The sequence below is a fragment of the Acipenser ruthenus genome, chromosome 25 (assembly GCF_902713425.1).
Source record: "Acipenser ruthenus chromosome 25, fAciRut3.2 maternal haplotype, whole genome shotgun sequence".
NCBI classification, from domain to species: Eukaryota; Metazoa; Chordata; class Actinopteri; order Acipenseriformes; family Acipenseridae; genus Acipenser; species Acipenser ruthenus.
In genome coordinates, this window is record NC_081213.1 from 14,450,131 (window position 1) to 14,476,739 (window position 26,609).

General features: G+C 38.0%; 1 protein-coding gene across 2 annotated transcripts in view; it reads left to right on the forward strand.

Moving 5' to 3' along the window:
* Positions 1–26,609, forward strand: part of LOC117964123 (metabotropic glutamate receptor 7-like) — a 283,216-nt gene that overhangs the window by 217,345 nt on the left and 39,262 nt on the right. For both annotated transcript variants that reach the window (XR_009308818.1, XM_034906630.2), the window contains exon 8: positions 11,432–12,367. Coding sequence is in view for 1 of the 2 variants with exons in the window: in XM_034906630.2 (XP_034762521.2) it covers positions 11,432–12,367 (936 nt within the window). In the remaining variant the exon portion in view is untranslated. The remainder of the gene's footprint in view (positions 1–11,431; positions 12,368–26,609) is intronic.

Here is a 26,609-nt window from a genome sequence, read left to right on the forward strand (position 1 = left end):
CTACAGCAGTAGTTAGAGAGCTACTTCCTAGGTCAAATCAAGAAAGCATTTGGTCTTCATGGGAATTGCCTGTAACACAGGGAGTAAACTGTTGGTGCTGTGGCAGGAAAAAGTGGCTTCATCTGACTGGAAAATAAAGTTTGGAAAACAACAAACAATACAGGATTGAGCACTTGTTATGCTAATAAGAAATGTACTTCTAAAGTCCCTTGCTTGCTCTTTGATTCATCCACATCCTTAGGCAGCTGATACACTGGAAATGAGTCCAGAGCTGGTAATCAGCAGACATTGGGTTTGCAGTTCAATGTATTTTTGCCTTAGGATCCAATCTGAACTCATGGGATAAATATTTCTTCACCCCAGAAATCTATATTTGGTGTTAATTCATGTAAGAAATTCATTATACTGTTTTTATGGGTTTTATGGGTTTGAGTTTAGCACTGAAAGCCAAAAGATACCAAATAAATGCATAGTAAAGTACAGCACAACCTGGAGCAAGTCCCTTTTATAGTTCCTTGTAGACTGAGGGCTTGTGCTTGCACTTTCGTGGTCATTTCAGCTGGTGAGTGAAATTATCCACACCCCTTCAGGGTCTGCGTTCCTGTCAGTAACCAATCAGCTGCTTCCCCTAATGACTGACATGCTTCGCAAGTAAGATGCTTAATTTAAAAGACTTCTGAGGTGAACCGAGGAAGTGCATGTGTAACACATTTCCCGGAAGAAGGCAAGCATGTTAAGAACTGTATTTTACAGAGGGCAGTACAAGATTTGTTGTTTTAAAATGAAAATGGTTTGTGGTATCATATGCTTTTTCAAAACTGCATAGTGAACAGGATTATAAAATGGCAGGCAGAGATGCTGCTCTTTGATCGGTCAGTCGCATTGAAAATGTTCACAACATCACCACGGCTAGAGCCCCATCACAAAATATTAATAATTAAATAGGAATCCGCTAACAATGAAACAAAAACAAAAAGGATATCAGGAAATAGAAGATTCTAAGAGATGGGTCGTTATAATAAAGCATGTTTTCAATAAAAACGGACGAGTCAGGAAAAGATATGCAATACTAACATTCAACATAACCACCATACTGAAGCAAACAAGACATTGTGGAATAATGTGGAAAAAAGTAGAGGCTAACTCCTCCCTCTACACAAGCATCAGCACAGTCCTAGTTCAATAACATTACAGCAATCACAATCTTACCAACTGTGCTTCATATTCAACCCAGTCAAATGAGGATCTATTAAAAACACACATGAGATTCATAGTTATTATTACTATGTGTAATATAATCAATGTAGTACCTCACATGCACCAGCAAGCAAGCAGACGCTCACATGCACATTCTTGTTTAAAACAGTGGAAGGACACACCAATTAAAATGTCAAGAGTGTAAGTGCCTAATTAGTATGTTAGTAAGTAACAATGATAGATGCCATTTTATAATTGGCTGAGCTAGCATTAGTTACATGTGTCTGTGACAGGCAACTACAGCTCAATAGCAGCTCCTGAACTTGAAAAACAAAAAACATTACACAGCATTTGATTTTTTGCAATTAGAAGTGCTCTCATTGACTGCAAAGATTAAAGATTAAGAGGAACATTTGAAGCATTTGCAGTTATTTAAATAGAAAGTTTTTTGATGGCCAATGGATTTGGAGCAGACCTTTCACTTTCGCCCTGCTACAATAGCATACTGTCTAGTAATGATCATGGTGAGAGGGATATAGTGGACGTTTGCATACATTATAGTATCACAATCTGGGGATATAAGGTCATGCCTGTTGTCTGCCATTAGGAATTACTCATATCTTTCCTTAGTGCTGCTTATCTAACTGTGATAGAACTGGGTTACAACCATTTCTTTTTTACCATTGAGAGGATCAGACTATATATGGAGGAACCTGCCCACCTGTACACATCTTAAATTTAACCATTAGGTACGGTGGATAGAATTACTGCAAGTAACTTTGTAGTTCAAGGTTCTGTGTGTCGACTAATACAATGGCGGTTAACCTATTCAATGGTGAGAATATGATGTCAAAGCATACAGTAACAGAAACCCAAGATGGGCAAGGCAATTGTTTTAAAACATATGATGGTATCTCCTGGTCTTTAAAGGAATTTGTAGCTAAGAAAATCTTTCATAAATTTGACCTGTTGTCCACTTCCATTCGCTGAAAACATGTCAGTCAACAGGGAAATCAACTGGTTAGTTATTGACAGGAAAGAAGCTGTTGAAGGGGCGGGACAGAATAGGGGAAGAGCCCTAGCTGAACCTCACCTACACTTCCTGTTACAGAGGTTACAATAATGAAGTGCAGACGATACTGTTTAACTTTACAACCACTTGACACAGCCACTAAGACAACTGTTAGCACTGACAAGGAATGTTTACCTAGGAACAGGGACATTATTTTACACCAATTTTCACCTGTTTAAAACGCAAAGCAAAGGGTCTTGTGGATAACACACTGGACCAGCTCCAGCGGGTGTTCTCTTTCGAGTCTCAGTGATTCTGATAGGGTTTTTTAAATCCTGAGTAGCCTCTTCAGTATTTTCTGTTTATGTCTAAGATCACAGAAACAGCTGCTGTTAGATTAAACAAGCAATAAGTTTAATTGTTTTTCCTCTTTAACACATACTATCTGGTGGTAATTCATGATAAATTACAGCTCTCTCAATTTTGTAGGGCTTTTAAGATTAATTGCATTTATAATTATCAATGTGCCTCTGCAAACACTTACATTATCAAAGCTTTACGCACCCGTAAATCCTGTTTCACATTATATTTAGACAAGCAGATCACTGTATGTTTATTCATTGATTCTACATGGTTTGAGGAACTTGCATTGCCTCATTAATCTTTGGAGACATGTATTTATTTGTGCCTTAAAGTAGAAGCGATGCTTGCAAAGGGTTTGCTTGATCCCCAAAAGAAACAAATGGGATGACATTACCCATACAGACTATTTCAGAGTCCAGGTCAATGGGCGATTCAAATGTTGCAATGAGAGGAAGATGTCAGCATCCTTAATGTCTGTCGTTGCTACCTGTTGCTTAGCTCTGCAGTGCACACCTTTCCCTGTACCTTGTCCACTTCACAAGCCTATATAACAATAATTAATGAAAGAAAAACAACCTGCCTTTCAGTCCTGGGCCTCTCTGAAGCAGAGACTGTAACTTGTGCTGAATTGCATGAACCATTGAGAGCACTTGTTTCCGTCTGCACTGTGAATCCAGTTTATGAAACTCTAGTCTATTCAGATTTCAAACTGGGGGTGCAGCTGGTTCCACCAGCTGTCTGCAATCTGGAACCAGACATGACAGAAATGCAAAGATAACCTATATGTATCACATTTATGGATACTTGCTATTTATAAATGCATTCACCAACCTCCAATGCTTCCCTGGCAGTATAACACTGTATATCCACAGCCATCTAAATCCTGCCTACATGTTTTTTTTTTTCTGCTCTGTGAGATTTAAAACACACCTCTCATGTGCTTTACATCAGTGTGAGTTGGAGAGATGGCGTTCTGCCAGCCCACTATCCTAACTGGGGTTGACTGACAGACGAAATCAAGATTGCAATGGATTTCTTCTCAATCTGCTGCAGACGGAAATGAATGAGTCTGATTTGAAATTGCTTTCAAGTCCCGGTGGCAGATAGAAACAGGGCATGATTTTGTTTGCTACCTGAGCCAGATTCAAACCAGGTGTCATGATGTGAAAGACAGTAGTATATAGCTTGTTAAACATAACTTTATTTATTATTATTTATTTCTTAGCAGACGCCCTTACCCAGGGCGATACTTGAAAGAAGAGATGCACAGAACAGTCCATTCAAATGTAGTTGTACTTCTTTGGCAGTGTTTGTTTGGAGATTAACTTGCTAAGGAGCAGGGGTCTTGATGTTACCACCTCTTTGTTTACACATTTGATAAAAATCAAGATACTTTGGGAAATACTATTGAAACAAATACAGACAGAGCTAGATGATTACTCATATATGATACATTCCTGTTATTCGCCTGTGTAGAGAGTCCTTGCTCCCTTGTGGTAAACGATTATTGTTGTAAATGGTAAATGTCTCAGATGTGTCCTGCTCAAATGGAAATACATGAATAATGTAGGCACATATGCAGTCTTTTCTCATTTCTTGGGCTGATGTCATCTTGCTATATCCCATTAATTTAATTGACTTCACATTGTGTTTCACATTTTTTTTCAGGGAAAATTTCTTTCTTCCTGCATTAATTTTCATACCCTAATATGAAAAACACAACAAATCCCTGTATTATTGATACAGTAGGCATATGCACACACCAACAGTAACTTAATAATGGCATGGTATTAGGAGATTTGCTGGAGGGTGTTGCCCATCTTTGGTGTGGGACATTTCTTGTCCATTGTACCCTATTCGACCCACTCGCTTACTATATATCCTTGAATAGGTAGTGGTTCACTCTGCAAATATATACAAATAAGCAAGCTGTGTCATGAGAGCAATGGTACCACAAAATATAATACGTTAAAAAAAAAAAAATCAAAGACTGGGGGAAACTCAAAATGCAACAATGAATCCATTAATTTGTTATTGATTGCCATGGATTTTATTTTTCAACCCTCAATTAAACATTAATTGATTGATTATTATTATTATTATTTATTTCTTAGCAGACACCCTTATCCAGGGCGACTTACAATTGTTACACATTATTTTTACATACAATTACCCATTTATACAGTTGGGTTTTTTACTGGAGCAATCTAGGTAAAGTACCTTGCTCAAGGGTACAACAGCAGTGTCCCCCACCTGAGATTGAACGCACAACCTTCCGGTCAAGAGTCCAGAGCCCTAACCACTACACAACACTGCTGCCCCTAATTGCCCTGGGGCTCTACTTTAAGCACCTATGCATTTTATTTGTATTTTTATTAAACATCAAGTTGTTATGATTTTTCTTGAACAGCATTTTTCATATCATTCATATCCCTGCTGTGCACCAGATTTCTCCTCCTCCTCCCCAGCCTCCACCTGCTTTTTTTGGCCATGCCAATGGCTTCCCTATGGTCAGCCTCTCCACTTATCTGCAAGCGAATTTCTATACCTTGAAAGGTGAAAAGAAAGGCCAAAGAAAGTAGTGTAACATATGTATAATTTAGTAGTGTTGCCTAGTCTGTTTTAATCATTTATTGCATGAACTTTCCTGACTAAAACTGTATCACGTGTGATAGAAACAGAGATTGTTTTTTTTTTTAATTCCCTTGTTCTTCTAGTTCAATATATTCTAAGAATTTACATTTGCGTAACTTAGAAGACCTTGCTAGAAGGCGTCGAGACCCTAGGCCTACCAGTATTTCTTCCAGCAAAGTAATTTCTTCAGTATTTCAATACAGCACAAACTGTGTGTCTTTACAGCTCTCTGCCCAGCTTTTTGCTAGTCATATGTTTAAATGCATACTTGAATGTAGGGCATTACTGAGTAACTGCAGTCAACTGCAGTAATTAATAAAGCTTGTCTGCTTCAAACTAAGCCTCTTACTTGTCCTGTGGTGTGGTCAGGGAAGTACAGAAGCCCTGACCTGTTGTCACCATGATGGAAAACACACCTCAAAACTATAGGTACTGGCATTCATCAATGTTGCCAGCTTCCAGTTATCAGGCTACATTTTCTGTTAGCTGACTTTGTTCACACTTTCAGCCTTAACAACAAGGGTGAAATATGAGGAAAGACCTGCACATTTATTTGTATGGTTAACGGCATTGTACCTTCAAAACCAGAGTAAATCAGAAGTTAAAGGCATTTTGGAAGCTAATGGGGTCATACTGTAAATGGGCACAAGGTGGTTATAATCATTTAGGAACGTTCTTCTGTAAAATGGTATTGAGGACTGGAATGTGGATGGCAGAACATGCAATTTGCTCTGTTTGGCATATGGGGCGTTCTTTTTTTGAGTGTTAAAAATAAATATTTAATTGATATACAATTAACCATTTGCTGAAGCTTAGTTACATATTAATAAACAGTCAAAAGATATGCCATGTATGTGTGTATCTATCATTAGACTGCCATTTGAGCTCATATTTCCTATTCGCGCGACCAGCACAATTTTAGATTGTGATTGTGTATGGCAATCATGTGGTTTAAATGCAGATTATTTAGGTAGTGTGGATAGCTTATAGAATAATATCGGAAATGCTACATACCAGCCTCAGTCTTTTTATACTGGAGTAGGAAACTACCAAGTCTCAAAAAACATACAATGAAATATGAGCTCATAAGGGATACACACATGCATGGCATATCTATTGACTGTTTATTAAATGGAAATGGTTAATTGCATATTAATTAAATACGTTGACACTCATAATAAAGTCTTACTGGGGGGTTGTAAGTGTCATGTAATTGGTATATATATATATATATATATATATATATATATATATATATATATATATATATATATATATTGTGATGGATTGCCTTCCAGTCACAGATCTTTCCTCCTTTAAACAAAAATTTGACAACCAGAATGCGGTGAAACGTCATAGCCTGTGTTTATTATTTACAATACATTAAATAAATGAAAACAAAACAAAAGCCTAACCCGTTCATGGGCCCTACCTAAACAGGTGTTGATACTAACTAAATACGAGGCAGGCAAAGCCTGTTCCCTCGTCATCAAAACCAAATCACAATCCAGTCGAAAACCAAACACCTGTTTCAGTGTTCGTTTACCAGTAAATCAAATAACAAATAATTTCTTCCACTCATTCAGTCAGTCAGTCAGTCAGTCAGTCACCAACCAAACTCCTCACGTTCTCCATCATCCAGCACTCACAAACACTCAATTACATCATTAACGGCAATTGACTAGACATTAAATTGAATAATTGAACTGGAGCCATCCCTGACTCAAGAATAGTATAGTACATTATCTGCAAGAAATGCAACAGACTATACATTGGGGAAACTAAAAGGCGTTAGGCAGAGTGCTTTGAGGAACATTTACGAAACATTCAAATTAACACCACTACATTTCCAGTAGTCTGACTTTTCAACAATGATAATCCCACTGCTGAAGACATCACCATGTGTGGGATCAGTCAGTGCTGTGGTACTGGTTATACTGTTCTGACTTGTTAGATACAATATCAGAATGCATTTTCTGAAGGTTTGCAGTGATAGTCTTCTGTGTTTTTTTGTTTGTTTCTATGGTGACTCGATTTCCATTTTTTATGATAAAAAATACAATGCCAGCAAGAGGAAACTTGTCTTGTTTCCATAGAAACCGAAAGTTATTTCCAGCTCCCTCACTGTTTTTAATTATGGTATGTGGGTCTTGGGATCCTAAAAGCCGAGATGATTAATTAAACCTTCATCAACAGCTATTTCAGGAAGCCACCAGGAAGGGAAACTTTTGACAGTTTATTAAGCTGCTCATTATAAGGTGAGAATTTCAATGCAAGTAGTGTTAGTTTTCCACACTTCCTATACTTTGAGTAAACTAAAGATTTCATTAGAATGAACATTTTGATTAACCAGTGTATCAGACATCCTTAAATATACCTGACAGTCCAGTTTTCAGGGACGTTTTGGACAAAATCCCTTCTTCAGCTGTGTAGTAAGAAAAGTAAACACAATACTTTTAGCGTGAGAAGGCGATCTATCCAGGAATGTGTGTGACGTGGGTGCTACGTCACATTCTCACGACAATGGAAAGAGAATTTGGAGTTTCTAAACTGCATGGAAACCAAGCCAATGGTATCTTTATATCTGAATATGGAGGCTATACGTTAATGCTATAAACCCCTAAATAGAAGGCATTACCATCTATATCTGTTTTATTGTGACTTAGTGTAACAGGGTGATGTTGCATATGTGGGTTGTCACTGAGTAATACTGAATCAGACACAGAGCAGTGGGTGTTGAAACGCCGCACAGGTGTGCAGATTTAATACAACACAAGTGCTGCCACTAAGGTACCAGCAACGATAGCCCTAGTGTAACATTTAATAAAGAAAAGAAAAGAAAACAAAGGTAAAAATACAAGTTTGCCACACAGGGTAAGCGTTAGTCCCACTAAAAGAGACGTACTGCTCCAGGAACCTACTATACTACAAACCGCTCTATACTTGTTTGGGATTAAATCCCCTAAACTGACCTAGTCAACTCATCCTCCTGGTGACTCCAGCCTCTTCCAACTGGGCAATGCCTTTACAAGCTCCGTCTTGGAGTGGAAGGGTTTTGTATAGTAATCCTTTCCTCTGGAGCGGACGCTCTCCTCGGTGTACACAAAGCAAGCTTTCGCTCGGCACCCGTCTGTGTAGCATGGCGATGCAGTCACCTCGAACTGTGGCGCAGAGGCTTTTTGAGCCCTCTAGCCAATCAGGACCTCCCAAACAGCTCTGCACCAGGCAAGCCTTCCTGCTCAATTGGTTGCCTAGCAACGCGTGTCCCATCTGCTCTTATAAAGGCACAGATCTACGCAAGAACCAGTGACAGATTCCTCCCTGTCACACACTTTTAAAATGACAGATTTACTACACTTACGTTCTTTTTTCCTGCGATAACTCTATGCTAAGTGGCAGCCATTGGTAGAATAGGGGCCTGTTAATAGTTCTGCTGAGGTTTTTCACTGAATAATAAACTGGTATTCTAATGTTTTACAAAATTTTAAGTGACGTCTTACCTGTTGTGCACTTATTTATATCGATCTATATTTAAAAACTGCACGTTGTACATTTATTTTCATTGTATTACATTTTAAAACATTGGATCCTTTTAAATAAAACTGTTTACAAACCATGCTTTCAGACAGTGTTGCACTTCCTTGTCCCTATTTACTTCAATGGCCTGTCATTAACCAACCAGCTGCTTCCTCTGTTGACTGATATATATTCGGCCAGCATTAAGCTTTGACTCGGAAAATGCTGAAAACTACCTATGAAGTGCAAGTCCAATATATTTCCCAAGGCATGGGAACTGAAAACTTTATTTAAGTAAAACGATATAATGTATTAGTAATACCGATATAATTTAAAATGAAAATACAGGGTTGCTCTCTTTTAAAACACATTTGAAACTTTAGTTAACAGTGCAAAGCAGGTAAGATTTCGGGAATTATTTTGTTAGTACAATTACATAAACTACTCCAAATTGTAGTGGTAGTTGCACACAGGACTAAGCATAGTGAAATGTGTTTTCAAAGTCAGTTAATGGCACAGCCACACTTTGTAATGAACACTTGAGATTTTAACTCTTGTTATGCAATAACAACAACTCAAAATAGCAGTGATCTGTTTTAAAGACCTGTTTAGCATGCAGACTTGGGTGTTTCATTGCCAGAAATAAAATGTACCCGGTGTAATCTAGAATGACTGGGCACTTAGATCTTCTCAAGGACTTTATCTGAAGTGTTTATTGTGCCAGGCTGGCTTCTATCCTCCAGAGTTTTTATTTTTGTATTTTTTTTTTAGAGATTCATCCCATCAGGATTAAATGTGGGTTGGTAATAAGGAAAAAGAGATTGAGTCACGTGTAATTAGATAGAAGTGTCGAATATGAGCACTGCAATTTCACAAGAGGTGAAAGAGGGAGCCATCACACAAGACAGCATGGACGTGAGAGAAGGAGTCTGACATTAGATACATTCGTTTCACAGCAAAGAAGAATTATTATTGGAAATGCAGCAATAGAAAAAGGGTTGGCCTTGAGTGATAACATTAAGAGGGGGGCATTGCGGTCAGAAGGGTGCCATAAACCATGGGGCATAATTTCAAAATGTTTACTAAATAAATTCGTATTTTTTTTAAAAGATATATAATTCACAGTCTACTAAGCATGTTTGATGTGTTAGTGTGGCAAAGTGGTTTGCAGTGCGCTGGTGTAGAGGTGATGTGGTGCTCAAGTAATGACAAACAACAACATTCACGGTACAATGATGGTTTATTTATATTCCAAAGTCACTTGACAACTGTAAATAATAATCACTGGCAATACACAGCTATGTGTACTGCTCAGTAAAACCCCCGGGATTCAGTCCCAAAATAATAATCACAGTAAATACACACACAGAACACAAACATGGTGACAAGTCTAAAGTGAGTGCTTTTTAAGTGCGAGTGGTGAAATACAATTATTTGTGAACAGTAGTGCAGTGTTGTCCAGGTTTGTGCTGACCTTTAGCGACAGCTCCTGGTATGTGTTAGCTGTCTAACAAGAACAAACATTTACAAGTAGTTCGACAAACAAACAAACAGTAAACACTCAGTTATATCACAGTCCTTCAGCGGTGCTCTTGTAACCATAACAAAGGAGCAGTTCGCTCGGCCACATCCCCTTTTGTACCTTCAGCCACGCCCCCTTGTTAGCGAGTGCAATCGCTTTTCCTCCAATCTGCAATTGCCACAGCACTTCCGTCTGGGGCAATGATTTGTACTGTGGCCCCGCCCCCTTCATGGATGGCCAACATCCGACTGACCCTGGAATGAACTGCCAAACCATCCAGTCCGGATCACACTGTTCCCTTTACACAGCGCCCTCACAGGTCGGGAGGGAGATTTATAACCAAGATTCATTCTTTCTCTATCACAGTTAGTTTCTCATTTTGAAACATTCTTATCTTTACCATAAGACAAGATTTTTAAAGAAACCCCAATAATAAAAAGAAAAATAGCATAACAAATGTCATTCCTTCTTGAAAATTAAACACAAATGCCAATCCAGACAGTGTTTTTATACTAAAAAGGTTTTCTTTTCTCCATTATTTCTCAAAGAGAATGTAATGCACATAAACCCATTCTTCCTTTTTTTTGGACAGTGTGCACAGTGGCTAATTTTTCATTAACAAACAGACCCTGTTGTTATTATGCAGGTAACTATGGAAACTGTGGTAACTATTGTACAGTACAATACCATATAAAGTAGGCTGCAAATGCATCCTAGTAATACAAATGTAGCTCTGTTTTTCCTAACCAGTTCTGTCTGCAGATGGTATCCATCAGCACTGGTCAATTCAGTAAATTAAAACTGCTGCTGAAATCAGCATAGTTCCAAAGGTCCTTGGGAAACTGGGCCACCCTTCACCTGCTTTTGCATTAGTCCCAGCTCTCTAAAAGTCCTGACTGAGCCATTCAGACACAAGGCCAGCATCCTACTTCTCAAGTATTTGTCTTCCCATTCACAGGGGACACAGGGCAGGGTTGTGAACCCAGAACCTTCAGGATTGCAAGGCTTGTATCTAACCACCAAGCTACTGGTGCTTCAAATGTAAAAATGGGTTGGCATGGGCTTCTAAAATGTAAATTTGTAGCCATTTATAAATCAATTTCTGACAGCTGCGTCAAAGTGAGCTGATGATGTCACACGTCTTCCTGTACAAGTGATGTACTAATGTTGTTGTCTGTATCCTGCAGGTGGAAGACATGCAGTGGGCTGAAGGAATACGAGAGATCCCTAGCTCAGTGTGCAACCTCCCATGCAAGGCTGGTGAGAGAAAGAAGAAGGTGAAAGGCATGCCCTGCTGCTGGCACTGTGAGAAATGTGTAGGGTACCAGTACCAGGCTGATGAGACGTCATGCAAGCTCTGTGACTACAACATGCATCCCAATGAGAACCGCACTGGATGCCAACCCATACCTATCATAAAACTGGAGTGGCATTCCCCTTGGGCTGTCATCCCTGTCTTTTTGGCCATGCTTGGGATTATCGCCACCATCTTTGTCATGGCTACCTTCATTCGGTACAACGATACCCCGATGGTGCGTGCCTGTGGGAGGGAGCTTAGCTATGTCCTTTTAACTGGGATATTTCTTTGCTACATCATAACTTTCTTAATGATCGCCGAGCCGAATATAGCCGTGTGTTCTTTCAGACGTATCTTTTTGGGACTGGGAATGTGCATCAGCTACGCAGCTTTACTGACCAAGACCAACAGAATCTTCCGCATCTTCGAGCAGGGAAAGCAATCTGTCACAGCGCCCAGGCTCATCAGCCCCACCTCGCAGCTGGCCATCACTTCCAGTCTCATTTCAGTCCAGCTTCTTGGAGTCTTAATATGGTTCGTGGTTGACCCACCAAACATCATTACTGATTATGACGAACAGAAGACGATGAACCCTAACCAAGCAAGAGGCATTCTCAAATGTGACATAACGGATCTACAAATTATTTGCTCTCTGGGTTATAGCATTCTCCTAATGGTAACTTGTACAGTTTACGCAATCAAGACTCGTGGAGTTCCTGAGAACTTCAATGAGGCCAAACCTATCGGATTCACAATGTACACTACCTGTATAGTTTGGCTTGCCTTCATTCCAATATTTTTTGGCACAGCTCAATCAGCAGAAAAGGTAGGTGACTCTATAATTTCTTATTGTATATGTGCCAATGTCCCTCATAACTATTATCATCTGTTCTGTACTACAGTGTCTGTCTTCATATCGATTCTGCTTACTGGTAAAAAAAAATATCTCTAGAGTACCATACACCAACAAAATGAGCATTTCCTTTAAATATAAACACACTTCTTTCTGCCCAACTTATAGTTCATTTGCAATTGGAAACAGCTGTTAAAATCCATGTTTTAGTATTAATTTGTGCTAAAAGCATTTTAAGACCAGTCATGTCTAAACACAGAAATCAGTTATTTGTAAATTCACAACTAAAAGGCTCTGTAGCAACAACAGAAAACCTGTCTAAACAGTAATGAAGCTACAATGTAATGAAATACAAGGTTCAGGCTCAAATCTATATAACTTTTTAAAGGAAAGCGTCATTATAAAATATACATTTTTCCATTACTTTCCCTTTCTTCCTTTGACTGCTTTATTTTTAGTTAAAAGCAGTTATAGTTCAGGAAAGTGAAAGGTGCAAGGCCTGACTTGTTCAGTTCAAGTCCCTGGGCGTACAGTACAGTCCTTGGTCTATATACTACCCTCAACAACTCAGGTTTTTATTTTAACCTGGGACTACATTAATAAAGGTTTCCTTTTAAAGATAGTTATAGTTAACAAAATAATTTCATACATCGTACCTGTCCCACCAGCTCATCCAATCCAACTGCTACATTGGCTTAAAATGTGCAGTTTTGAAAGCACCACATTTTAAAATGGTACCACACAAGGTAAAAGGAAGTTTTAAGTTTGCTTGCATTTGAAATGACTTGTTACTTGGTTTTTGAGTAAACTGATATTCATGCCATTATCATTTATTTAAACACTTTTCGATCATAAACCTTATTAATGTGTCTTTGTGGGTTATATAATTAACTGTTAAGATACTGTTGGGCTGCAAAACTCCATTCCTTCTTGCACAACGCAATACACAATAACTAAACTTCCTCAGCAAAATTTTGCCAGACTAGCAAACTAAGCATTGTCTCCCTGATGCATTCTGTTAATAATGCAATTGGTCTTGTTATCCCAATTAAGTACATGAAACTCCACCTCAGCTTTTTATTGAAAGTATTCCCAATACAATATATTTCTATTCTACTTATTATATTCCGCAGGGGACACAGTATAGACATCTTATGTACGTAGGTGCATCTATTTTTACAGTACGTATACACTGGTGGTTATGCCTTTATAAAAGTTTATCATAGGATTAGCACAGCAAAGTGTTGTAAAAACACAGTGAAGCATTGTAAAGCCTTGAGAGGTATGTTAAAACATGTTAAACATGACAAACCTTGGTAAACTAAATACATAGTACAAACATGGGGAAGCTGCAAATATACAGTGCAGATTTACTGTTGTAACCCTTTTATAAGCCTTGAAACAGAATGACTGGGGGTGGGACATTTATTACATAGTGTTTTTTTTCCCCAGTCAGTCCCCTTGTTCACTAAATGTTGTATTATCCCTAAACAGATAAACATCTCTTATATGCAAAATATTAAATAATAGTTTCCCAAATATCCTCAAGATGGCTTGATCATTTTAATAATTTGCCTATTGTTAAAGATGCTTAGCTATTCAGGGATACCAAGATATTTAATAAGAAAGGAGTGGGGTAAAAGGGTAAATGCATGTCCAACCCCGAGTCATTCTGTTTCAAGGCTGGTGACACATTATTGTGATCACCAGTGTATCTACAGTACCGAACTGCTGATCTAACCTGGATGAAACCTACCTGAGATATTCTTTAGCACAAGTTATTGAGAGTATAAGACTGGGGATATATGGAGATGCCTTTTCAACTGTCTGTGCAAATGTCACACTTATCACACTTACATTTTCACTGATATTTACAATGGATGTTGTTCATGACTTATATACAGCTGGGGCAGGGAATGCATGTTACTGATACCAATACTTAATGCAGTGATGTTTCTTGCAAAGGCATTAATGGTGTAGGCTTTTTTATATAAAGAGATTTTGTGTAGGCATAATTATATAGATACTTTCAAACTTTTAATGTTATTATTGGGTGAGTAATAAAAACATGATACATTTTATTATTAAAAAAAATACAGCCATCCTCCAGTTGTACAGGTTCCTGTCAAGTATAATACATTTTCCAGTCATTCTTAAATGTGTGTCTCAACAAAATATTCATAAATGTTTTAGAATGCGAAGCACTGATAGTGTGACCAGCAGTGTGTGTATCTTTATATTCTCTAATCCCCCTTTGAGGATATCTTCACTTAATACACTAAGACCCCATGTTGAGAGAGAATGGGTTGTAGCAGGCCTGATCTCCCCCCTGCTAACCCCAGTAATATACCCTGCCAATTCCCACTGCTTATCTTTAGCCGTACATGCAGTTAACATCGGATACTTGCCCACCAAAGTGCAGCAGCTAACCCTATCTGTCAGAAAAAACGACACCTACTGTGCATTATTCCAATCCACAGACCTGCTGCATCTCTTCATTGTGTTTAGACCCCAGTATGGACCTGGATTTATAAAGCAGCTGCCACAGCACACCACTGTGTAACTACCATTCAAGCTGAGAGAGGCTTTATTATTTGCAACTGCAAGTTGCATTGGTTGTCAGGCTGATTGTAAAACCCCTTTCCTTATCTCTGGTCTCAATGAAAGCAGGATTGTGACCTACACTTAGGTACCAGAGAGCATTTCTTAAACTTTCGACATACAACGTTCTTATGCATATAACCTAAAGACAAATGGGGACCATGATCATATTGCTAACAGATAGGAAATGCATTTTCTTGGTTTTTATTGGTTATTTTAGTAGACGTAAAATTAATTTACAGTATTGTGCAAATTTATTAGAACACCCCTTGCTTCTGTTTTGATTTGTTATGCATATGAAATAAAACCACAGTAACTGAAAACCATGGAAAATTATCAAAATACACAAACTAGTGATTGTCTAATTTACTTGGTGACTTTAATAGGCTGCACATGTAATTAATTTAAAATAGTAAGAGAAAAGGAATGCATATCCACAAATGCTAAAATGCAGGATATTTTTTAGAAGTTGTTTCAGATGCCTTTTTAAAGCACAAAGTGGTCTAACATTTTCCCACACGAGTGCCTATTGTTTCTATATCACTGATTCTTACACCCATACGTTTTCATGCAAGTAGAATATATAAATAAAGGATATCAATAACAAAGATTGTGGTGTTCTAATACATTTGCACACTACTGTGTTTTGTATTAGTTATACATTAAATCAGCAAAATCATTCTATAGAGTGATTTTAATGAACAGCATCATGTAAGGTCATTTTCTTGGTTAGTTCAGCACCCTGGACAGCGTTATGTAAGGTCATTTTCTTGGTTAGTTCAGCACCTTAGACAGCTGCCGCATACACTTACATGTTCCTTGAACTAGTGGGATAGCACTGAAGTCTAAACCTTGCTGAGGGGTCCCTGAAGAGCACAGGATTGTTTCTCCTAGCCTCGCTACAACTAACCCACTAGCCAAGTGTCCAGTGAGCTCAAGCGGACACCTGCAGGGCTAGCCTTTGTCCTCCAGAGGCTGGAAACTGATGACATCCATTATTGAGCTCCTGGGTGTAATGAGGGACCTGGCTTGGTCCTGCAATGGGATGACGCCCACCGTCCTTCAGTTTTCCCGAGCTACTGTGGGGAATTGGTATGGAAGCATAATAGGACATTCTAAATGTGTGTGTGACCTTGAGCAAGTCACTTAACCATCTTGTGCTCCATCCTTTGTATGAGATGGAAAACTGAGGTTCTATTGTAAGTGACTCTGCAGCAGTAGTTGTTAATATATAGTTCACCCCCTAGTCTCTGTAAGTCGCTTTGGATAAAAGTGTCTGATAAATTACTATAATAATAATAATAATAATAATAATAATAATAATAAATAAGTATTTTGCATGCTGCTCTGTGTCAGACTACTAGCTGAGAGAGGAGAGGTTAAATAGGAGATCCTAACAAACTCCTAACTTGTAATACAGCAAAACCAACTAGCAAGGTACTTCCCACCTACACTGGTCTTAATAACACTATGTAACACAATTTTTTTTCCTGGGTAGTAAGTGTTATTTCCTAATTGCTTATGCCTCAAAAGTATAGAAAATGGCTATTATTCACCACAAACTTTGCTTTTGTGACCAGGACAGTGATATTTTGAAATTTACTTATTTCCAATGAGAAAACAGGCGAATTTGTGTCTTTTCGTTCACATAAAGTCAGAAAAAAACAACATATGAATCCAAATTAACATGTATTTATACTAAAGTAATACAAAAATGACTACAAAAGATTTAGAAGTGAGTAGTTTTTCGAGATTTACGATTATACTGTAAATCACGTTCACGAATCAGCCTCCAAATGTAGTCTCCCATCATGTTCTCGTTATACTGTCTTTGGTAGCAGCGTTCAAAGTCCAGTATATCCTGGTGGAAGCGCTCGCCTTGCTCCTCCGAGTACGCTCCCATGTTCTCCTTGAATTTATCAAGATAAGCATCAAGGATATGGACTTTGAGGGACATCCTACAGCCCATTGTGCCGTAGTTCTTCACCAGAGTCTCAACCAGCTCCACATAGTTTTTGGCCTTGTGATTGCCCAGGAAGCCCCGAACCACTGCGACAAAGCTGTTCCAAGCCGCTTTCTCCTTACTAGTGAGCTTCTTGGGGAATTCATTGCACTCCAGGATCTTCTTTATCTGTGGTCCGACGAAGACACCGGCTTTGACCTTTGCCTCAGACAGCTTAGGGAAGAAGTCTTGAAAGTACTTGAAGGCTGCCGACTCCTTATCTAGAGCTCTGACAAATTGTTTCATAAGGCCCAATTTGATGTGCAGTGGTGGCATCAGCACCTTCCGGGGGTCCACCAGTGGCTCCCACTTGACGTTGTTCCTCTCCACAGAGAACTCGGTCCGCTGTGGCCAGTCCCGCCTGTGGTAGTGCGCCTTGGTGTCCCTGCTGTCCCAAAGGCAAAGATAGCAGGGAAACTTGGTAAAACCGCCTTGGAGACCCATCAGGAATGCCACCATTTTTAAGTCTCCTATGACCTTGATGTCATCTCAGAAAAATGCACATATGTATCCACTTAGGCAGCTGGAACTAAACTGAACTGGTGGGCTTAAGGCCCCTGTATTTATACTACTATTTATATTACTGGAAAGTTCTAGAAAGTTCTATAAGTTACTCCAAGTTTACTCAGCACTGAATCTATCTGGAATGTTCTGGAAAATAGGTAAATTTCAAAATATCACTGTCCTGGTGACAAAAGCAAAGTTTGTGGGGAATAATAGCCATTTTCTATACTTTTGAGGCATAAGCAATTAGGAAATAACACTTACTACCCAGGAAAAAAAAGAAGAAAAAAATTGTTACACGGTGTAATCTGAGATCAGTTTAGGCTGCAGCAGAAACTCTATGTTAACAAGGTGATTTCTGTATGCAAATAATCTTGAAGAAATCACTCTATAATGTTATTCAAATGGCACACCTTAAACCCCCAATGACGTGTCTCACGATCGGGATTTTAAAACATTGGATGGTATGCTAATAGTGATTACCCCAGGTTACATAGCCCTGGGGAGTGAAATACAAAAAATACACACATAACAATACATTTAGAAAAAACATGTCCAATCTTTACCCAGTTTAGTTACATATTTGCCTGTATTCTTTTATTACCTACAGCTACAGACATATATATATATATATATATATATATATATATATATATATATATATATATATATATAAGAACATAATTTAGATAGTTTAGTTGATATTTTAGTTTATATTAGTCATTTGATCAAAGAAACTAAAGAATTATATCGTAAAAGTCTACCCGAAGCCATAATATTAGTATTTAGTATTAGTAGATTTCAAAAAATGTTTAAATGTGTCAGTTTTTTCATTAAGTATATGGAAAACTACAAAGCAGTATGTAATTCAATATGTTAACATAATATTATTCAGCAGGTTTCATTTGACTTTATGAAGCTAAATTTGTTAATTTGGCCACAGCAGTAGTTTCAATGGAAACTGTTTCAACAAGAGCTGAAGGAAAGTTCTAATATTCAAATTGCATTCTAACATTTCATTAGGCCTATAAATTGTATGCACCAAACTAATATTTTACTGTTCCATTGTACATTGTATTTCTGAGAGAAGCAAGAATGTGGAGCATTTACTCCAGTGATTAAGAAACCTGCTATTTAATTATTTACTAGATGTTTGATACTAGTTTTGTTAAGTCAATAGGTGTGTTTTACCTCCTTTAAAAAACAGGAGTTAATTAAAGACTGCAGTAAACGCTTTAAAAGAGCATCTAGAGCACGGTTGTGTATTGCCAGCAAAACAAAAGGAGACTTGATCCAAAGTGGCAGATCAGTAGCTGCTGCTGCCTCTTCCTGCTATACCGATCGGATCTAGCCTACATTATGTATATTATGGCATGCAAATAGAGCACTTGACACAGGTGAAAGCTCCTTAACACAAAGATGAAACGTGCTGCTTGGTCTTTAATCTCACGCGGCAGAGGCTGCTAATCAGGTCTGGTAATTCTGTTTAATCGACAACAGCCCTTTTGCAGTGACTGAGGGATGCTCTTTGAAATGAGCATCAGGAGGCTGTGATCTTCCTCTTATAAATCATTTAGCGTTAAAGCTATTTTAGATGCAATCATAGAAAAAAGACTGCCTGCATTATTTATGACAATGCAAACACACATCTGAGTTTCAATACATTGTATCACTGCAGTGGCAAACTGATGTAAACTACTTAGGAAGGATGAGTGAGTCTGACATATATTCAATACAAGAAAATATTGTATAGCTTTTAGTAAAAGCATGACTGCACTGTAGATGTTTCCTCATCTGTGAACATCTTTTACTACAGAGAAGATTTGTTGCCATTTTTTGTTTTTCTGACTGTATTAGTTATACTTTTTTAGCACAAAATATTAATTTAACCACCTTAAAACACACACACACACACACACACACACATATATATCACATATCACAATGAAATGGATGCAAAACTGTAATCAATGAGTTATTTTTGTTGAAAGTCAAACATTTCCATACATAATAAGTTAAGCTGCATACCAGTAACATGTCTGACCTTGCCTAGCATGGTCCAGTATTAAAATTGTATTAATTTGCATGTTTGTTTTGTTTTGTTTTTTTAAATTGATGTATGGAAAATTGCCAAACACAAGAAATGATTATTACCTTTCCTGGGCTGTAGGTTAGCCTTACTCCAGTCTATTGTCAAGCTCATGGTGTTACCTACAGCACAGGCAATTATTAATTAGAAGAAAGCAGTATTTACTTGTTGTTGCAGTTGAAAAATTATATATATATATATATATATATATATATATATATATATATATATATATATATAAAGGGGATTTAACTAAAGAGGGGCAATGCTATAAGACAATACAATAAATATAAATACATTTTAAAGCCTTGGTTATCGCTCCCTTAAGTGTTTACTAAGAATTTGTTTTTAATATTTATTGAGTAGATGTTTACTCCATGTTATGTATACATTAATGTTGCACCACCCTCCCATATTCATTTTTTAATTAATTATATGAATCAATGTTACACATGCTGTTCTTTGTATGTATAAACAGTGTACATAAGACATCACAAACCTCAAACTGATTCAAATACATTCCTTAAATCTAGACCCTGTACCTTTCACTTCTGATATGTTATAATGGCAACGTTTTAGCAGTACACAAACCGTCTCCTTGCTTTAATTTCACATAATTCACGTTTCTCAATTCACCTCTTCCCCTGCCTAAGCTCTTCAGGCTGCAAAGGCTACAGACTGGTCAATTCATCAAGCCATGCCATTTATTCTGAACTTCCATATTTTAAACGTCTCATACTGAAGAACTGCCTTCTAAAAGGCTTCACTTCAGGGGCCTTGCATCCTGAAGGGGTGGTTTTGCTGGGCGAGGTTAACTTTCCATAAGGTGGCAGTTCATGAACTAGCTGCTCATTTTTAATTAAAAGGCATGTCATTTCAAATGGTGACCTTCACTGCAGGGGTGCAGCTAAAGTATCTTTCACATGAATGTCTTTCTCTAAAACTGTGTGTACCAGCTGCTCCTTGCTTAAAAACACCACGGCATCTCTGTTCATTCTGGGAGCATATTTCACGTTTCTATAGCACACTGCCTGCCCAATAGCTAAAACACAGCCCTCCACACTGCAGTCCTCTCTTGACAGAACTCTCAGACCATGCTTTCTCATTAAAGAGGAGCCTTGATTATATGGAGGCTTTCCTCCCAAACTAGCCCCAAACCTCTGACAACAATCAATAAAAAACACTAATACCCAGAACTTCAAAGTGAAAACAATAGTAAGCAGAAAGCAAGAGAATGGACAGTCACCATTCACTCCCTGGGTCCACTCACCACAATTCTCAGCTCAGCCAAACCCACTCCCTGCATGCGGTGCAGCAGATAGACCTATCCACTTGTGCAAAAGTTTAGCATAAGTTAAGGGTGGCGTTCTCTTAGTTTTTTTTTACGGAGATCTGCAGCAGCATCTCAAACAACTTTCAGGCTCTCCATACTCATAGATGATTAAACATGGTAGTCATATACTCCATGTACCCACCTCACCCTTCTTTCATAGTTTGCTTTTCACATATTCCTCTTGTAAAGCACTTTGTACAGTTGTGGTGTTTGTATGTTATGATAAAACAACACCCACTTAATTATGGATACAACATTTACATAACTTGTCAGTCTATTTAATCTAATTAAAAAGAAATAAACTATCATGACAGTAAATGTGGCTTTGCAAAGGGTTTCGTTGTTTCTCTAGAACACAGGTACCTGCGTGACAGTCTGCTAAGGTCATTTTCTCTCACTATTACACACCATGTGAGGAATTCCAATTAGTTTTCATTTTTTGTATCTGAGCGATGGTGACAACATCTACACAGAAAACTGAAAGGCCAGTCACTGGATGTACATGTTCCATCAATATTGCATTCCGTAGCCCCTGTTTCTGTCAAGTAAAAAAAGACAGTAGAACATATCTTAAAAGAACTCTAGTCTGAGGAATCAGTGAATGTTGTGAAGCAATGCATCAGCCGATACAGAGGAACTCAGTTTCATTATATCTTTTAAGCAGCAGTCGTCATGACTACAGTTTATTCTAATCATGATACATTAGTGGTAACAAGAATTGGATGGCTCAAGCCATTTAGTTAATTACAAGAAAACGTGGACTCTGCCAAGGGAATAACAGGAGGCATTAGCGTCAGATGGAATGACCGTGTAAAATATTATCACTGTCACAAAATCTACAACATGCGGATTCATTCGAGACAGGGAGGCAGGCACTTAGTTTATTGGCTAATGCCTTACAGTTCCCAAGATTACAGTTAGCTAGCCCACACTGACAGGTATGATAAAGTGAAAGGCAATGGTTAGCTTTCATAATGTGCACTTAAAGGGGATACAAATTTAGTAGATACTTTTTTTATGAATCTGTCTTATCAGATTGAGAGAGTATGCATCATTCTGATTTAATGTCACAGATATATTTGTAGTTTCACAATTCCAAGGCTACTTTGATGAAATCTTGGCAGTCAATATACAGAATGATCCTATAAAATGTTTGTAGCTAAAAAAAGAAATGTTTGTTATATACATCTTACACTTTCATGCATTTAGGATAGTCATACTATAGTATTAATAACAGGTAAGAACATACATTGATCAGAACTCATTTACAGGACAGACCTATTATTGTTTAAGTGATACTACATATACAAAAAGCTGGAACAATTTCTTAATCTGTAGATTAATATGAACTTTCAACAAACACTTTAACACCCAGTATCCTTGTTATAATTGTACTTGAATCTAGGTTGTTTTCAGCCCTAAACAAAAGGAGAGAAACTGCCTCTTTACAACAGTAATGAAAGCAGCAGTTAAACAAACAATGGACCAAACACACCGAGTTATCTTGCTGAACAAAAGGAAGTATCACTGTTTTCAGTGTGTAATAAACTCTCTAGTTTAGCAAAGGGATTTCACATTGATTTTACAAGTTGTTCAAATGTCAAATAAGGTCTTAAAGGATGCATCAATAACATGGCTAGATAACTTATCCATACCCTCACCACTCTCTATGTAAAGACTGCTACCCTCTGCCCTAAGTCTGTCTGCACTTTACTTGGTGTCCTGTGGTCCTGGTTTCTGTGCTGCACTTAAATTGGCTAGGGTTAACTTTCTCAGCTCCTTTTAAAGACTTCCATCCTTGCTCTAGGCTAAAAAAAGTTCACTTCCCTGAACCCATCTTCATTGCTCTGGGATTAGTCTGCTATACTGCAAGACCACACTGTACTTGTGGTAATAGGGTGACCAGAACTGGACAATGTATTCCAAGTACAAACGTTATTCCTGTGCTGTTCCGTTACTATGCAATTGCAGCCATTGTTCCAATATATTCTCAGGCAAGGCCTCTGTAGTTATAGAGCTGTTCGGTTGACAGCAGCAGCAGGCTTAACATAAAACATAATGATTATATCATGTATGAATAGCTTTAGAGGTTAAAAAACAAATACACAGAGGGGGTACAAAGGTAATAGATATTGAATCTATTCAGTCTTGAACAAAGAAGACTACACGGCGATCTGATTCAAACATTCAAAATCCTAAAAGGTATAGACAATGTCGACCCAGGGGACTTTTTTGACCTGAAAAAAGAAACAAGGACCAGGGGTTACAAATGGAGATTAGATAAAGAGGCATTCATTACAGAAAATAGGAGGCACTTTTTTACACAGAGAATTGTGAGGGTCTGGAACCAACTCCCCAGTAATGTTGTTGAAGCTGACACCCTGGGATCCTTCAAGAAGCTGCTTGATGAGATTCTGGGATCAATAAGCTACTACCAAACGAGCAAGATGGGCTGAATGGCCTCCTCTCGTTTGTAAACTTTCTTATGTTCTTATGTTGTTATGTAATGCTTTCCCAGAGCGGGAAAAGCATTGGGTAGCTGACCCAAAATAGTACTGAGAGGCGTTACTTTAAATTGATGTAGATTCCAATTCATGAGGTTGTGGCTCAAACCTTTGCTATTAAACTCAAGGTTCAATGGCTGTTCTTTCAGCTTGGGTGGAACTATTACGTGTTTTTAAGTGATTGTAGCAAAATAATTCCATACAAGGTACCTGTTACCACTTGCATTTATTATAGAGGTCTCAAATGTGCATTTTTGTAAGGAGCACAGGTTATAGAAAACATGTATTTTTATTTTTTTAAAAAAGATGTCTGGTACTACTCTTGGTTAAATAAATCTGTTTGCAAGCCATGCTTTCAGTTAGTGTTACTCTAATAAGGTGAAATGACCAAGCTTCTTTTCTGTCTTTAACCAGACAGCTGCTTCCCCTATTGACAGAGATGCTTTCAACCAGTAACAGTTTTTGACTTACAAGCATGTTGACTTACAAAACACTGTGAAGTGAAATGACCTGGGAAGTGCAAGTCTGACACATTTTCTGAGAATAAGGCTTGGAAACTGAGAACTTACTTTAACCTAATGTAGTACCAGATATCATGTTTTTAAAAAAAATATACATTTGAGACCTGTGCTGCTAATGGAAGTGTACTCCTGGACAAGCAAGCTAAGAATAACCGGACAAGCTGAAATGGGCTGAATCGTCTCTTCGTTTCTCAGCATGTTTTGTTGATTCTTATGAAAAACAGCTAAGATGGAATTGCTAACTACAGTCACTTTAAGATTACAAAAAGCCAGTATTAATAAGCATTATACTGCACCCATTCACGTAATAAAGCAGAACTGTTGGGCTTTATTTTTGTAAACCTAATACTGTGCTCAAAAAATGTTCAATTTTTAAAGTGCTTACACAGTCTGAGCAAGAACATTGCTGATGAGTCACTGTCACAAAGACGGCCGGAGTGGGTGGCGTCAGACCAGAAACAGGAAATAAACAGACAGAGAGTTGTGGTTTGATGGAGCTGAGCGAATGCTTTCGCTCAGCATTTAATCAACAGAACAGAAAATAAAAGGTTTGAACACAAAACAGGACACGGCACTTCACGCCAAAATAAAGAGACAAACAAAACGTACTAAACACTTAAACGGACAGACGAACAAACACGGTGAGTGAAAACACTCTTTTCGCTATTCACTATTCGCTTTTATAATTTACAATTACCTTCGTCTCCAATCCTGTTCTCCACTCACCGAACACCCAACCCCGACTGCAAGAAATGTGCGTCTATATATACTATTGTGCGGGAATTCAATTACTAATTAATTATTCACTTGAATCCCAGCACGTGAATTAATCCTGTGCAACCCTGTGCTCACATATTACATTTAACCAGCACGTGAAGTGATTTGTGCCCTCCTCGTGCCTAAATATAAATCTACCTTTTTAAATCACACGTGAAACACAGACCCGTTTATATCCCGTGTACCAATCTATACACCAACATTTACACACGCACGCAACATACAACATATAACACACAAATACACACAGGGGCGGGGCGCATTGCCACAGTCACTTAGTGCTGTTGTTTGTTCAAACTGCAGGCAATTTAACCAAAACTAGGTCTTTAAAAATTAAAAATGTTTTCCATGTGTTAAACAAAACCATTGTCAAGATATTCTTGTTAAATATAGAAGTCAGCTGTACCATTTATACAATACAATGTGCACAGTATAAGGCTACTTTTTCAATATTTATTCAAGTCTTCCACATAATCCTTAATGCTGTGCACATGTAGTCCCATCCATATTAATGTTGCAGTGCTTCATAAAAAAGTAACGTTATCCCAACTAGGGGCATATCTTGATGGCTTTTTTGATTGGTTACCAATATTTGACAATGTGTTTAAGCGGTTAAACATTTAATTCAATGGACTCTAACATTGTTTGCTTTAGTTTTACCTCAAAAATTCGGATTGAGCGTTAAGTCTGAAAGTGCCTTTAAATAGGACTTGAACCCCATTCTGAATCTAATTACACATTTGTCAAGTCGTGTGACAAATGGAAATGCAAACAGGTCAATTTGATAGAATGGCTGTGTATATCGTAGAATACAACTGGAACTTCAGGGTTAATCTGCTGTACAGCTGGGAAGAGGCACAGTACAGGCTAAATCCGATTCACTCTTGAATATTAATAACATGGCATTCTCAATGAACTGAGGTGGAAAGAATATGAAAAGCAGGGAGGATAAAACTGCATCGTTAATGCAGCACAGCCTTGCCCTCAGCAGCGTGGCTGGAGATGGTTCAGCAGGATGTAGTCTAGCATTGTCACTGCCCGCAGCATACCAGTCTTGAGTCATCACCGCTGTCGCTGAACACACAGGAAAAGTAACACACGTTATGAGTTCCTTTGATTAGTGTCACATGGTTTGTTCTCTCAAGCAGTATTTTCTATATGGGAGCACACTGTAAGTAAAGGCGGGTTCTTCAGGGTGCTAAATGCTAATATGTTGGTATTTTTATATGTTAGGATGGTGTAGCCATCCCTGTGGGAGATATGTGAGCTATACAATTTTCCCATAGAGTGTAATAAAACATTGTGAATGCATAGGTAAAGCACTGGTAAGCATTGTAAAGCCCAGACAGGTATGGCAGAGCATGTGTGGTAGATTCATAGTATAACCATATGAAAAGCACAGTACAAATGTATTCATAATAATGGGTGCTGCCGTTATACAGTTCTTAATTAGTATACTGAAGAAGGCAGGATCCAAAACATTTGTCTACTTGACTTGTCTTATAGTTTTACCTTAGAATTCTTATTGAAGGTTTTGAAGATCTGGAGGATTCTAGAAAGGAACTAAAACTACAGTCTACCTTATTTTTTTTTATTATATACAACTCACTCGTGGCTCATCCAGTCCATTCCAATCCAGTGAGCTATGACTCAAACTCAATTTCAACTTTAGCAGCTCAATAAGCACTTCAGCTATTGTCTGTTTTGTTCTCAGCCTCATCTGTGTCACTGTGGGGCTCCACAGATGCTGTAACAAATACTGTATTATTATTATAATTTTTTTTTTAACAATCTAATATTGGCGTACTGCCCCAATCCCAAATAATGAATGGATCTCACCTCGTACTTAATGAAGGAGCCAGTATTAACAAGGTGCTTTTAAAT